Raw genomic sequence first — 16,374 nt, 5'->3', positions numbered from 1 at the left:
GAGCAAATGGAAAGATAGAGGCTCTCAGCATCACTGGGAGCAGGTATCAGATGCTCTTCACACCTGATTCTGAGAAACTGCTTGGTTGCTTTGCATTAATGAAGACAGAACTCTTCACTGATGATTGGTATAATGTGTGCAGATGTCTGGGACATTCCTGAATGTGGTTAAACAAAAGATGGTATTACAGGTCTAGTTATGAGATCTGCACTCTTGTGTAGGGTCAGTCAAACTCCTCCTGGGTAATCTTATTTTTAATAATGTTTTACAAAGTCAGTGTAGCCAAGTCATCTAAAACACTGCATGGAACCACAAGATAAAAAATATTCACTGAGAAGAGAAGGCAGGAGGGAACACCTACTTAATGAAAAAAGAAAAGTATTAATAATAATATTGAAATTATATCAACCTGCATAGGCTTCTACTTTCAGTCAGAATTAAGTTTCATTCTGCTCAGCATATTCACCTCAAAACATTTAATAATAATAATAATTTTTTTAGAGGTAATTTGTTCTTTTCTCTCTAAATTTTTCTTACTTTTTTCCTTCTTTGTGTTTCCGATCTTGTGTTACAGAAATTAATGGAAGCTCAGTTATAAGCGTCAATAAGTACAGTCTCAAACATGGGGCTTGGTCAATAGTTCTCTCTGTGACCACACAGAGGCCTCAGAATCAGTTTTAATTCCTTTTTTGTTTTGTTTTGTGGGGGGTTTTGTGGGTTTTTTGGTTTGGTTTGGTTTGGTTTGGTTTTCTGTTGTTGTTTTTTTTGTTTGTTTGGGTTTTGTTCCTCTGAGTTCGGACATTCACTTTATTTCATAATTCTGCCAACTTTTCCCTTAATGTCTCCATGGTGTCCTTTGTTTTACTGTCAGAAGGCATATGCAAGACTTGAAGAATTCAAGAACATTTGGGCAGCTAACATTACTGAGCAGACATTGATTTATGGCTGCTAGGGAATTATACACCAAATGATACATGGGACACAGATGAACAATGGGATTTAAACAAATGGAATGGCTCAGGTATAGGGACAAATGACAACAGAAACAGTCAGGACCTGGTATGGGTGGCAATCTTCAACTGGTTGGAGACACACAGACCCATATACTTATGACATCTATCGCTAAGGAAAAGAACATTTTCCTTTTGTTTTCATACCTTTCCCATATTTTACTTCCTAGTAGTTCAACTCATTTCCATATAATCTGCACTGAACATTGCTTTGAAATTGATTCCTCCCTCCTGACTCTCAGCTTCAATGCTCCTATCAGCTCATCTGTTGCATGTTTAGCTCAGTGTCCTATCCCTCCCCTTCACATACCCCTCCTGCCTTTGGGAACCTCCTATATGGTCTCTCACATCCTGAATACCAAAAAGGATCTGTCTTTTAACTGCAAGACATCCTTAAGGCACTTCTTGCGTGTCTTTTACCAGTATTTTTCTCAGTTCTTCCTCTATATAAAATGGCTGGAAGAATGGGAGAGGGAATGAGAATTCTTCAACAGCCTAGAAAATAAACATTTTATAAACTGACTGGCTTAGTTTTTTCGTCAATATCAAACCAGCTCTGATGTGGGAAGCTCACTGCATTGCTGTGAGGAGCATTACATGGCTTTCACATCAGCTCAGATCTCTGCTGACATAAAGCCTGTTGCAGGGTCAGGGCATCAGGTCTTTTTCTGGTTTCTACTACAAATAGTCATGCTGAGTAAGAGTCTTCTACAAAGTCATCTAAATGAGACTATATCCACACTGAGAAACTTATTAGCCCAAATTGAATCTGTCCCTAATTATTTATAACTTTGATAAATCAAAGTTTATTTTATAAAAAAGAATTAAAAAAAATAGTTAAAATTTGTTTTTAACAGATTGTGTGTGCTTTACCTCACACAAAACACACCTTGGGAGTGTGACAAAACCAATATTCTCAGGGGTATTGAGCCCAAGAGGTGCAAAATTATTCTCAGGAGTATAGAGCCAAAGAGTTGCAAAATTCTCCAGATGTTTATTTTTATGATGGCTCCTATAACCAGACTGACCAAAGGCTTCTAACATCTCAGACTGCTCAAATGTCATGAGATATCACTGCCTGGAAAAGAAAATTGCTGCAGTCTGAAACTCTTATATGGAGTGGCCATATCTTCATTTTAGTTTGTCATGGCAGAAGGTGCATGCATTTATGCAGAGGTAACAGGCTACATTCACTTCTGAAAAAAAAAAAGGGAGTCTTAATATACATTCCTACTTTGGCCCTGTGCATGTAATTTGCATGAATCTCTTCAACAACTGCTTTAAATTGCGGTGTGAGTTTATAGTAACACCCAGCCAAAGCGTTACTGTTGTTTATTTATTATTTAGGACTAATTCTTTATTAGACACAGTAAACAGCACAAAAAGAAAGAACAATCCTGGTAAGACAGTTTTATAGCCTAAAACAAAGACAGCACATATTGGGAATGTAGTCATTAGAATCAGCCCAACATAATATCGATCTGATAAATTTTAATCCTTTGTTTTCCCTGACTAACTATGCTTGTTTAAGGAAAGCATTTAGCCTCTCTCAGCTACATTTCCCCAAGTATGAAAGTGGGGGAGATAACCCATAGTCATGTTTCTGGGATGGCAAAAGAATGAGTTTGTTCATGCCACGTATCAATTGAGTATCAGTTACTATTGTTTAATGGAAAGTATCCACAATTCAGCTATTCACAGATGTGCCCAGTTGCTTCCGTGCAGTCTTGGGCTTTAGACACACAGAAACACAGAGTTAGGGGTTATTAGCTTTTGGAGAAGAGCATCGCACCACTACTGTGCTTCCTTGGACAGCCCACTGTTTGCTATAACCAAAAAGATCTCAGCTCCATGACAGGTAGAAGGAATTGCAATGTCTGATGCTTTGGTCCAAAACACCCAGGCCCTTGAGGAGAAATGCTAAGGCCCTTACACAGTCCATGAGCAGAGCATGTTGCAGAGATTACTCAAATAGTTACTCTAAATCATTTGCAATGGACTCTTTGGGGTCCTCCTGAAACCCTGCTTTTCATCAAGGTGGAGGTACCTCATTCAGGATCCACTGCTCAGACCATTCTTCACCAAGTCAACGCATACAAACTTAGTTTGAAAAATCAGTCAAGGATCTTAGTCTTTCCTTCTAAAACACAGCCAATTTTGCAGCAAATAACAAAACATTGAGAGTTTTCAGGAAAAAAAAAAAAAGGCTTTTCTAGGATCTTCTATGATTGTGTCAGATTGAAGGTATGCAAATTTTCACCTCCTGTGCTACAAAGCTATGGGCTCCTTGGAAAACAGAGTGACCTATCTCTCAGTGTCTCCTAAACAGAGGAGATGGGATTCACCCTAAAGGGCAGCTATGGTCACTTTTAAAAATATTTGGTAGGTGTGGATAGCCTACTGAACCTAGCAAGTTGTGCAGCAAAGCACTCAGGATACGTTTGGAGAAAGAGGAAGTGTACTCATGCACATTTGGGGCAATTATCTAGAAGAGTGAGAGAAGTGTTTGCTCTGAGTTTTGTTCTTACAATGTTTTCTCTAAGTTACATCAGCTGCTCCTAAGCTGTAATGGCTACAAATTGCTTCTGTGAATCTCATCAAAATGGTCTAAGGTAAAGGCTCTCCCTACTCAGACAAGCAGCTACATTGCAAGATTGAAAAGAGGTGTTCACCTTGTATTTTCTCCCTGGCTTAGTGAAGTCTGAGTTCTTTGCTGCAAAATGTGCCACTCAGAATCATTTATAGTCCTTTGGCTCAGACACTGAACCCTTTAAACTGAGCGGAAACCGGACTAAAAATCTTCTATATATTGCAGAAGAAAGCAGGCCACCCATAGACCCTGTTTTGTGTTTGCGGTTTATTTTTATAAGTGGTCACAGATCCACCCTGAGAGGAATCCCTTTAGCTTTACACAGCAGGTGGATGGGAGATTTCCAGGGGGGTTGTTTGCTTGTGGACTTATGCTCCATCTAAGTCCTGTTTTAAAAGATTCTTTCTTTTATGGGCTCATGAAGCCTTTATGATTTCATTCTTCCCAGCTACTGACATAAGGAGCATAGCTGAGGCATAAGGAGCAATCAATGTGCCTTCATGCCCTTGCAGTACTTGAGGATTGTTGGTAGTTGGCACAGTTCAGATAAGCCCGTAGGCTGCTCTAAGTTATCCCTCATAAGTAACTGAACACTTGGTGAATGGCACTTCTCTCTCATGAACTTTCCAGAATCGGAGCCTTTATATTTCTGCACATTTTTACTTTTAACCATGGACTTGGTGTTTATGACATTGATGGGTCACTGGTCATGCCAGACACTGTGTACCCTTAATCTTAAAGCTGTATCAGACCCCATGCAGCCCAGTCTCCATCATTTGGGGGAGTTCTTCTCAGCAGACTCTTAAAATCATTCATTTCTGTAAAACATTGTGAAATGCATATTTGGAAGCTGAACCATCTAACATACATTTTCTGATGACTTAATCAGAGATTTATATTCATATTTCCAGAGGGGAAAAAAGAATATAACGAGTCTGTCTAATAAAACCACACATTTCTGCTTTATGTATACATAATCCTAGTTACTATATCACTGTATGTAACAGATTTGCGGTTGATAAATGAGTATAGTAAATTAAGTGTACATGTTTTTATACATTCTATATACAAATTGCATATTTTCTAAAACAGCCGAAACACAAGATGTTTAATGAGTGACCCTAAGGCATTGATTTCAACTGTATAGAAAAATTAAATCTAAGCATTATACTGGATTTGATGAAAACAATACCATTAAATTAGAACACAATCGGAACAACAGTGTCTCCTGTTTTGACATCAAAGGTCTTCAGCTCTGCTTTGACATTTGTTTTTCATAAATTCCCTTAGTAGTTTATGCAGCAGCAGATGAATATTCCATAACAACAGCTAAATCCATTGATATATCTTAATTAAATCACTGGTTCTGAATAAAGGCAACAGAGAAATATGATATGGATCACTGTGGCTAACCTTTTAAATCAAAAAGAAGAGCAGAGACATCCTCAGCTTGGATGCTAAGTGGCACTGGTTGGCTTGTACTTACACTGCTGCATGCTCACAGCCCTTCTGACTGGCTTCGGAAGGATCTGCCTGCAGGAAGCTCAGAAAAAGATCCAGGGAATGAGCAAACAGCTAAGCAGCGTAGATAATCAGAGGGTCTGCTTGAGCTTGCTGTCTGGACCCATTTGTCTAGAAGCCCAGACATAACCTAACTAACCATGCAACTCTCCCAGCTTATTCATATTCTGGGATAGAACCTGAAATTAAAGAAAGAAGAGAAGATGGACAATTCTATATCTCTCTTTACCAGTGATTTTAAAAGAAACACAATTAAAAGGATCCTTGCCTAATTGCAGTGAAAATGTTTCTGCATGAAAATGTACATACCTAGGGCAAGGGCTGAACGTGATTTCCTTAGCTACCTTTTTGTAGTTCAAGAAAAAGAAAACAAAACCAAATGAACTCAATATCCTGTGGGTAAGGATCCTTGTGCAGCACCTAACTGCAGTGAGATGCATATACACAGCTTTGTCTGTGTTTCAAGGTAGAAAATAAATCAGAAGCATACCTCCCTGACAATGGATGCTTGCACATCTCAAGCAGCCTATACTTAGGGAGTACAATGACCTGACCACATCCAAAAATCTCTTTCCTCCTACAATGATTCTTCAGCCCATGCCCTCCAATGGGAATGCACCAATAGCTATCGTGTCTGGATGGAATTTGAGTCTCTGTGGGATGCAGCCCTTTGAGGCTCAAACTGTGTGGAAAACAACCCAGTACGGGATCCCTGCTGCGTCTGATTTCACGGCCAGTAGCTGTTAAGAACTGTAGTCCAGCTTTGGTTGTTAATCACTGGAGAAGAAACCTCTGCAGCTCTTCAGCCTAGCTTATGTATATTTTCCAACTTTTATATGTATTTACAGGTTGTTTTTCGAACTGCTATTTGTTGTGAAGTGTCATGTCTAGATTAAGGCTTACTTCTGCACACGGTGCTTCTACTTAGCACATACATGCAAGCTGCTTTTATTTCTTAAGCCTGGTGCCATTAATTTCACTCTTGAATATCATTCAGTGTTTTCCATTCATGTTTTTTTAAGCATTTCATTACTGGCCAATTCAGGGGCCAAGTAAGTAAGCAATGGGCTTGAACATATGGGAAAAACTGACCTTTGCTGCCAAGGAGTTAAAGTATTAAAGTACATAAGCCATTTCCTGTAACAGTTGTCAAGCTAATTTTCAGTAAATTACGTAGCCCATGTGTTTATTATTCAGATATAAACCCACTGACTCAGCATGAAAATGGCAACACACTGCTTTACAACTATCTTTTACAACTACAGCCACTACACCCCCAAACTGCATCCCTCTAACAAGACTTCTCTGAGTTCAGAAGCAGCAGCTTTTGAACAAGCTGATTCACACTTCATTGCACCATCCAGTGATGAGAGTAACGTTAATGGGCACTGTTGCTGCATGGCTCTACGTAACTCCATAAAAATCAGAATATCCTTTAGCAAATAAGGACTTAATGGGTAAGAATGTATTTAAAACGTAGAATTAAACCCAATACAAAAGAAAATCACCGTTGCCTTCATTGTAAATGTTTTCCAAACCAGAGGATAACACAATTTGGGAGTTCTTGGTGATGAACTCACCTTCTCTCCACCCAGCGCATGGCAGCCAGAATATACCAAAAATATTTCACATGAAAGATATAGTAGTGCCTATAAATCAATAGTTTTCTCTACCTGATATCATCTAGCTTATGTTTAGATTTGAAGTGGTTTGAAAAAGTGGAAATAATTTAGTAGCCTCTGAAGGTCAACATCTGCTAGAAAATTTTAAATTCAAGTTGACTTTCCATTAGCACCGCATCTCATGTTGTGATTAGATTGTAGATTGATCCTTTGTATCATGGCATTGCACGGGGTGCTCTTGAGGGAGCTTGAGTTGAATATGTACTAATCTAAGACATCACTTCACCATCCCTGGTTTCTACAAGTAAGAAAGCACATTCTTGGCTAGTTCTATAACACAGGTGCCCTATTCTGTTATTTCCGGTTTTCTCGATGAACACAAAGCGAGCAGTGCAGAAAGTACTCTGATTTGTTGGTGGTGGTTTTTACTATTAAAAATATAATATTAATATTAATCAGGTAAAATGCACACCATACAGGTTTCACTTTTTATTATTTTACAGAAACCATGCTCAAATGATTTTACAATTAAAGAAGAAACAGCAAATCAACTCATAGGACGAGTGTATGTTTGCTGTCAACAGAAAGACTCTCAGGGACTTCATTTAGTATTAGATTGGAGTCTTCACATTTACATTTAAAAGTATTCCGCTCTACGTTCTTACACAAATTATTAGCCAATTCAAATTCAATAAAAGATAAGTGTAAGATGAAAAAGTATGCATTAAGTATCTGACAGACAGTGATTAAAGGAAGGCAATTCTGAGAGCTGTCACTCTGCCACTTCTCTCTGGCTGTTCATCAGAGGGATAGTCCCTCTCAGTGCTTCGTCATTTTGTAACTGATCGGTTGGTGTGTCAAGAAGAGCCAGAAGTCTGCTCCTCTGCTTTCAAATGATTGTGTAAGACAGAAATATAAAAAAAGAAAGGATCTTTAAAAAAAAACCAACATACCAAAACTGTTGTTGATGTCTAAAGTTTTTAATATTCACCTGCTGCTCTCCCACTATCTTCCCGAATTTTCTAATTCACAAAAGCAAGTTAGGGAGAAGCAGTAACTAATGATGAAATAGTTTATCTGTATAAAACACCTTGTTCCAGTAAGCAGAATTTTCCTCTCTCTTTAGAATGTGTATCCTTTATTCCACAAATTAATCAAAGAGCTGCTGTTTTCCAGTAAGTAAGACTAGTCATAAAAGTCTATTTAATTATTGCGTAATCAGTGGTATAAGATAAATGGGTTCTACTTTGTTGCTTTTCCATGAAATCAGACTTTTCTGATACTTTAAAATGCCTACGGTGGACTCAGAGAAAACAATCTAACTGGTCTAAAGCAGAAAAGCTAGACAACTGTATGAGTAATGGCACAACTATCTTGATCCACAACATCTTTTGTGAAACAGAGGAAATGAAAATTAACCCCAGATTACATACAAAGCCAGGTAGTAGGTCCCTAATTTAAACTACTGTTCCTGCAGACCTCTTTTGTGCTTAAAAGTTCTTGCATCAAAATATATAAAGTGTTATAAATTAGGTAATCATTCCACATTTCAGACATCCATCTATTTATATGATTTAAAATATCAGTGTTCTACAATAGCCCATAGCCCCAAAACTATTTCAAATACATTAATGAATGTTAGAAACTGAAACAATTTGTACTATAGTTGCAATAGTCTCAGTATAAAAATATCTTTATATAACTTGACTCCATGGAAGATAAATTTATTTTGACCTCTTTGCAGCTGTACTTCTTATTCTTTAATAGGAAAAGAAATATGCAATATAAAACAATAAGTATTTTGAAATTTTTTTTTAAGTGAACAAGGCATGGGTAACTAGAACATGAGTGTGCATCATGCTGACAAACAAAAATGGTTATCAGCTGGCAAGGTTTTGACCAGTGATGTAAAGTTCAAAACTGCATGACTTCACTCTCTAGTTCTGAACTCTGAGATACAAAATACTTTTCAAATGAACATAGCAAAGAACAAGAAAGCCTTTCAGACCCCTGACCAGAAGACTGAGAACTCCAGGAGAGCTCGGAGATAAGAAGTTATGAAAAAAAACTCTGAAGATCTATTTATCCATTCAAACTGCTGCAAAGTATCATCCTGCTCTGGAAAGTGACTTAATTAAAAAAATCAAAATTAAGAAATGGCAGATTCTTTGCCATTAAGGATTCGTAGATGTTGTCAGGCAGCAACTTCACTTTGGGAACCAAGGAAACCATGGGACTTGGACAGGAGTGGTGCCTGTCAAACAGCTCAGCACGGACCATACAACATGGTGCACTCCACACCTGCTCTACCTGCCTGAACATCAGGGCAGCAAAGCTGTGAATCTGTCTCCTCCTGTGTTTTTCATTAAATGTTTTTAGACACATACTGGGGAACAATAAAGAGTTCTCTTTAAGTTGTCCTATGTACAGGGACTATTCCTGGTTTTATCTAAACTGCAAGAGATGAAGCAGAAGTCTTCTTTTAGTGCTTGTACCATATAAAGGGCAGGAATAAGTTCTTAGTGGTTGCTACCTTACTCAGTTTATCCATTTCTGCCTTCATTTGTATTCTCCAAAAATTCACTTATACTCATGCAAACACACAAATGTGAGAACTTAATACAACGTTACTTACTACAAGCTAACATGGACTCTGGTTCAGGAACTCAATAAGCACTTTGAAAACTGTTCTGAAATTAAAACTTAAGACTTCCCTGACTTGAGTTTTTATAACTGATCAGTTTTCAAGCCTTGGATCTGAAAGCCGTACTAGTGTCTTCCTCACTCAGGCATGGGAAGCAGTCAAAAAAGTGCTTTGTTCCAAATCTTGTAATTTGCACGTGTGGAATAGAAAGAAGAAACTAATCTTTGATGTAAATTTAAACACTTTTCTCATTGGCATGCAAACTTCTTCTTTCCTAGCAGTTCATTCACTGGCAAGGAAATTATTGTTTTTTCCAGTCGTTATCAACTTTCACAGCACTGCTAACAAGGTTCAATAAAAGAGGACATGCATTTCAGTGACCAAAGCCAAGAGATGAGTGCAAATGTACATTGGCATCAGATTTGTTATCAATTTTCAAAGTAAAACCACATTCTGAGCTTTAAATTGGCACGGAAGAGACAGTTTTGGTGGAATTGCAGGGCTCTTCAGAAATGTTAAATATTTGCAACCAAAACTTCTCTGCCAAGTCCCTTTATTCAAAGCCATAAGACATTCTCTGCTCGCTTCCATAGGGATTTATAGGACTACAGCAAGGAAACTTGTGAATAGTAATGCTTGCAAAAGAAGTCTCCAGTCCACAGCCTTCTTTGTGCTGGAGTGGTGGTGGTGACTCCTCAATTCAGTCCAAATTTTGGAAGAAAAGGGGGGGGCGGGTCATGCAAGCAATAAACATAATACGGATTTTATATTTTCTAGGTATCCCTAGAAACTGGTTCTTATCATTCAGTCAGCATTCACAAGCTAAAATTTGCTGTGTGCATACCTTTAGTCTTATATTCCTACTTTAGGGAAGAAGGTTTTACTTCAAGTTGAACAGAAGCATAGACCTTTTCTTCAGACACTACTGTAAAGAAGACAACAGTTCAGTATGCAACTGTTAAAGATATTGTCTTCATGGCTTAAAAATTTCAGGAACAAGCCTTCTCAATAGCTTTTAGTGTGGAACTTGGAATCCTGTTTACTACATCGAACTAGTAAGGTCTTCGGAAGCAGCCTCTGACAGCTAAACACTATTGTCATGTGAAAAGAAGGTTTTCAAGCCTTGGACCCTTATTACCTACACTACTCTTCTAGACCACATGGATCAAGTGATCTCTGTGACACTATCACACTGGAAAACTAAGTTATTGAAAAGAGAATCAGAACCCAGAGGTAAACCCCTCAAATCTATAATTTGCCCCAAATATAATTGAATAATTAACCAGAAGTCTTAAAAAAACTTACCTTTAAAATTTGGTCTGATTCTAGCATCATACCCCGACGTTCTTCCCATCAATTTGTCCAAAAAATCTGAAGGAGACAGGGTCTGTGAGGGGGATTTTCCAGATCTTGAATCATGTTCTTTACAGAATGTCGTCCTAAATAAATTATTAGCCACCATTAGCTAATATTTCACTTGTGTTGTATTCAAGTCATGGAGAAATCATAGCACTAAATAAATTGTCTCAACTCAGTGAATGTAACAATATTTTTATAGAGCAATATAGTCTATTTTTCAACTGAAAACTTTATCCTGTAAATAAAAATTAACTTAAGGTACTGTGCGTGGCCGCAATTAGTTATTTAGAAAAATCCTTAGCTTTAAAAAGAAATTCATTGCAGCTTTAAGGCTTTAGAAGATTCAATTTACTCTTTATCCTAATGTGTAGAGCAATCTCAAAGGGACTTTGATATCTTACTTCATTTCACTGTTCTAACTACATGTATGCTGTTAAAACTACATGTTAGCACCAGTTTAAGGTGGTCCTGAACTTCCAAACAACAGCTGCAACACTCACCAAGCAAAGGGGAAAAATATTGGTTTTGTTAATGTCAGGAAGGATATAGATGAAAAAAAATGTTTTTTACAGATGCTACCGAAAAAAAGATTTAAATCACGGTAATGAATTTCTGGATTCTTCCCCAGCATGGCAACAGGGTTTCAGAGTCAGTCACATCGGATGTTCGGATTTTTTTACCAATGAACACTGAGTAATAAAATTCGTTAATATTATCACCAGCTGGTATTTATATGTAAGCTCTTGGAACACATCTCTGTTTTCAGGATTTAAGAGCAAACTTCTGGTACCATATCATGCATATGAAATGCTTTGCACATAGCATATTATGTATTTCAAGCACATTAAATATTGCAGAGAGAGAGAATTTAGGAGTTCCCCATGGTTGTTCCCTAAGGAAAAGGAAACTAGAATGAAATAGTCATACTTGGTGTTCAGGGGCACAGATTTCATCACAAAGCATTATCTTGATTGTTCAATAACCAATTTCATGGTATCTGTTTCAACATTATCTTTGAGCTGTATTAAAAATAATTCTATGACTGTGACTTCTTAACCACTCTCTGTTTAAATATTCGCCCAAGGGGAACCACTTAGTTTCAGGAGTGTTTCATGGGGGTTTTATACAAGCATAAACAAATCAGATAGACATGTGAGCATCTGAAATGAGAAGCAAATATCAAATCCTTTATCCCTTTACGAGAGCACCAGAATTTTTAAAAGGCAAGGTGATAGTAAATTCTTATTGTATGGTTCCCCACGTTTTTTCAGGTTACATTTACAGAGGGCGGTTGCTTCTTTTTGCTTCTGTGAATGACATGGTACCACTACAAAATGTCTTTAATTTTTAATACATAATAGATGATATTCCCCACTTAAATACTTAAACCACTCAGTTAAGATAAAAAGAAAAAATGGAAAATTAATCTAGTGTGCTTATTTGGGATGTTTCCGTACAAATTACTTCTGTTTTCTTTTAGAGCCCACTAGCTATGAGTTGTGTTGTGATCACAGACTCATGAATATAAACACTATTTCACTCTGTCACTGTATATACATCTCATTGCTCATATAAAAACACTTTATATGTGTACATGCAGATACACAGCAGCATACAGTATAATTATGAATATGAGTAAAATAATGTTTTGGTTAGTAAGACTGACCTGTTTGCTTTGCATCACAAAAGTAAATAGCTGAAGCAAAAGCTCATAAAATGTTAAAAAAAACCCCACAACAATCATATGTACTGGTACTTTAAGTGAGGACAATACCAGTCTCATCCAGGGTTTTCCCAAAATCAGAGGACTGGTTCTCTAGTCAAAAATAGCTACAACCTTGACAAAACTGATTCAATCATTTCCATAGCTTGAAGACGAGGGAACCAAAGCAACTTCCGAAACAACCTCTGGTGGGAGCAGAGAATTTGCGTTTTCGAAGTAAAACTGAAGAAAATCTTTTTAGCTATATTGATACTCAGTGAAAAAGCATGTCTTTGAATTAGAGAAATGGAAAATATATCACCCAAATTTGAGATTGTGTGTGTGTGTGTGTGTGTGTGTGTTTGTTACCAAGCAACGAGTCTCTGAGTGTAAAAGGGATAGCCTATATAGAATGAACATTAAATACTCTCAAATATAGCAAACAAACTAGGTTAATGTGACGTAGCACCCTTATAGTTATGATGTCCACAAGCTTTTGACAAAAATCATCACATAGAGTTGTATCACCTACCTGAAGTTGTTTGTCTCTAAGAAAAATGCAAACAAGGTTGTCAAAATTTTCACTATCTGCCGGTTCATTCCTTCTGCTTTCTGTGATGATTTGGAAAATATCCCAGAAATTATTCCAGAGAGATGCAGGGAAAAAGTAAGCTGGTGCTGCCTAGATTCCCAGATTCAACAATAATTTAGTTTTCTTGACAATCAGGAAGAGAAGGTCTGGATCTCTACAAACTGGGGGTAAAAAAGAAGTGTCAGTCCTTGGAATCATGGTCAGGTCAAGCCTAGGCTCATCTCCAGCAGCTAGCACAAAAGAGACAAAGCATCAGACCTGGTCGTTCCCCCACCACGCTTTTGGTGATGGAGGGAAAAAAAAAAAAAAAAAAAAAAAGAAAACCAAAAAAAAAGAAAAAAAGAAAAGGAAAAGAAGAGGAAACCCAACTACACGAGGAGCATCATGCAAAAGGGAATAGCGCTGAAAGCAGTCTGTTGCCAGTATGTTTTATTCCCCTTTCGCTTTGAAAATTAGTATTTATGGACGGTGATGGGGCTACTGGGTCGGTTCTGCTTGTTCCCTCTTTGGGCAGGGAGGTGTCGGCGCTGCCGGGGAGGGAGGGAGGGAAGGAGGGAGAGAGGGAGGGATGGAGGAGGGAGGGCCGGAGAGGGCGGGGGCCGCGGGGAACCCCAGCGCCTGTGCAGGAATGAGGCGGGAGGGAGCGCACCGCGCTGGAAATTCAGCGCTCGGACAGCTCCCCGCGCTTGGCTGCGCATGCGCCTGGCGAGTGCGCGCGTCTGTGTCCGCGTGTGCGCGCCCGGGGGGCGTCCGCGGGCTGGGGGGGCGGCTGTGAGGGGGTTGTGTGTGGCGGGGGGTGGGTGTGAGTGTCTCCGTGGGGTGTGTTGGCGGGGATGCAGGAGCGTGTATCTGCGTGGAAGGCCTGCGGTGTGTTTCTGCGAGTGGGGATATGTGGGTTTGCCCGGGGGGATGTTTCTGCGCGGCGTGGGGGGTGTACCTGTGCGTGTGTTGTGGCGTGTTTCTAAGCGGGGGGCATTGTGTTTAGGGGTAGGGGGGGGTTGCGCCTGAGGGGGTGTCTGTGTGTGCCGGTACGTGCGTGGGACGGGTGGTGTATCTGCGTGGTGTGCTTGCGAGTGGGGGAGTGGCTGGAGAGGGGAGCGATGTGACGGGGTGTCTTGCGTGTGCGATGGTTCTGTCTGTAGCATCACGCGTGTGGCTGTGGGAGGTGGGTGTGTGGGGAGGTAGGTGCGCACACGCCGCCGGAGCCGCAGCCCCCGCCCGGCCGCCGCCCGCGGGTCCCTTTCCCGGCCACCGCCGCCTCCCGCCGGGCTGGCGGCCAGGAGGGCTGGGTGTCGTACCTCTCAAAGGAGGTGCCGCCTTCCCGCAGGTGTGTGTGGCGAGGCAGGGGGGACAGACCTCCCCTTCCTTCGTGGGGAGAGGAAGGAAGGAGCCCCTGCTGCTCCGCGGCTGAGGGCTGCATGCGGAGAAGGATGCTGGCCCCCCTTTTGGGAGCTTCTCCGTTAAGACAGGAGTGGGTGTGAGAGAGAGGAAAGAGTGGTCTACGGGGAGTTTGTAGAGAAACCACAGTGGGGAGATAGTGTAGTTTCCGATTTTTGCTTGTTTTATTTCTCTTCTCCGTGTGGTAGAGGAAAAGATAACGGCAGGCAGCTTACTAGGGGATGTTTCCATCTGCAGACCCTGGCATGCTGGGAGGAGACACTTCTCTTTTTATCCGTGGGGAGTTGAAACAGGGGATGCAATTACCCAAGACCCTGCAGATGGCCAGTGATGGAGAAGGACTGAGGCCCAGCTTTGCCTTTCTCCAAAGTCCCAATCCTGTGCCCTTCCTCCAATACTTCCCACAACTTCAGTTGCTCAGTTACAGGTTCTTATGTTAAACCCAAGCTGTCACTGAGGTGTCATGTTGTTCAAGAGAAGGGAGCAACTTGCCCCTCTGAAGCACATACGGTGACTGATGAAAACTCTGCTCAACACACCACAACACTTAAAGCATTTTGGTAACATGGTTTTAAATGGGCAGCTGGCAAATCTCATCTTGTGACGTTCAGGGAATATAAAATGCTTTTTCCTCTGCTACCACCATGGTTTTCCCTCCTTCCCGCCACTGGTTACTTTCTAGTTCTGTGTACTCTACAACACTCTGAGAAGAAAATGGATGCTTCTCCGTCAGTTTGGTTGCTTCCCATTGGAAAATCCTACATTTTGTGTAAATCAGAACCAAATCTGTTTCAACAGTCTGGAAACCAATTCCTGCAAATATTTTGTCATTTTTACCCATTTTATATTCCCAAAATAAATTACTCTTCTTCAGTTTTAGGTCTAGCTGTATTCTCCAGCCGCAGAACCAGTCCACCTGAACACTGCTTCACTTCCACCGAAGTGCTTGCACACACACATTTCTCTTATCACCAAGTAAAAGCCCTACCACTTCATGACAGATACGATGTTTGTAGTCACCTTCAAAAAATTACGTTTGAAAAGTAGTAGTTCTATTCCCATGTTAGCAAGAGATCAAAGCCACTTACCATTCATTAAATGAAACTCTGTTGTTGCATTTTGTTTATTTTACTTTAATACTGTGGGAAATGACTGGAAAAATCTACCATACTAGTTATTCATAGGTACAAATGCTGGATTATACAATATCTTATGTACAAATAAATGAAATAACTGGAAAAAGCAGTCCAAACATCCAAATGTAAATTGAATCCTTTGTTGCCTGGCCTGCTATGTCAGTAAGATAACGGAAGGTCCAGCAGAAGAAAGGCCACATAATTTGTTTTTATTAAAACTATCAATGTTTAACAGTAGACGCCGAGGGCTGATGCTGAATCACTGTACTGTAACATCCTCTAACCTCTTCAGAAGATTGGACCTTCTGCTAACATATTAAAGAAAAGAGGTTGTATTACATATCCTAGTACAGTGACTTCTTCTGAGAAATAAAGCTGAATCTGGAATAGTTTCGAGTCAACAAAGACATACTTTTCAAAATTTGTGCCTATCCTCATCTAGATAGGAACCCAATAACACTGCTATATATTGTTACCTTGGGTTACGATAAATCGAGAAATTGGAAAGCAACAGTTTCTGTCAGTTGAGGGAAAAAACTGTCTCTTTAACCTACACTGCCACCTGCTTAAAAGTGTGGGGAATCTCAGGACTGCTTGAAGAGTTCGTAACACAGAAATCACTGAATACAGCAGGTATCTTTCTAATGAGACTGTTCACATGGATTTCGTGACATGGCATGCTTTTAAAGACTTATGAATGTTCATTAACTTTTTGATCAGAAGAAACTAACTGAACATTTTTGTAAGTTTTCTAACTAGAGAAAACCTACTTGAAATTCTGCTTTCAAGATTTAACTGCT

At 39.7% G+C, this 16,374-nt stretch overlaps 1 protein-coding gene across 2 annotated transcripts in view; it reads right to left on the bottom strand.

The window, feature by feature from the left end:
• GLRA2 (glycine receptor alpha 2) overlaps nucleotides 1-13,048 on the bottom strand; it is a 124,737-nt gene extending 111,689 nt beyond the window's left edge. For both annotated transcript variants that reach the window (XM_065641219.1, XM_065641213.1), the window contains exons 1-2: nucleotides 12,981-13,048; nucleotides 10,693-10,826 (exon numbers count right to left, since the gene is read on the bottom strand). In XM_065641219.1, the coding sequence (XP_065497291.1) occupies nucleotides 10,693-10,826; nucleotides 12,981-13,048 (202 nt within the window). The remainder of the gene's footprint in view (nucleotides 1-10,692; nucleotides 10,827-12,980) is intronic.
• Between the last annotated feature and the right edge of the window lie 3,326 nt (nucleotides 13,049-16,374).

Source organism: Caloenas nicobarica, chromosome 1 (genome assembly GCF_036013445.1).
Source record: "Caloenas nicobarica isolate bCalNic1 chromosome 1, bCalNic1.hap1, whole genome shotgun sequence".
Lineage (NCBI taxonomy): Eukaryota > Metazoa > Chordata > Aves > Columbiformes > Columbidae > Caloenas > Caloenas nicobarica.
This window is presented reverse-complemented; position numbering and strand designations above follow the sequence as displayed.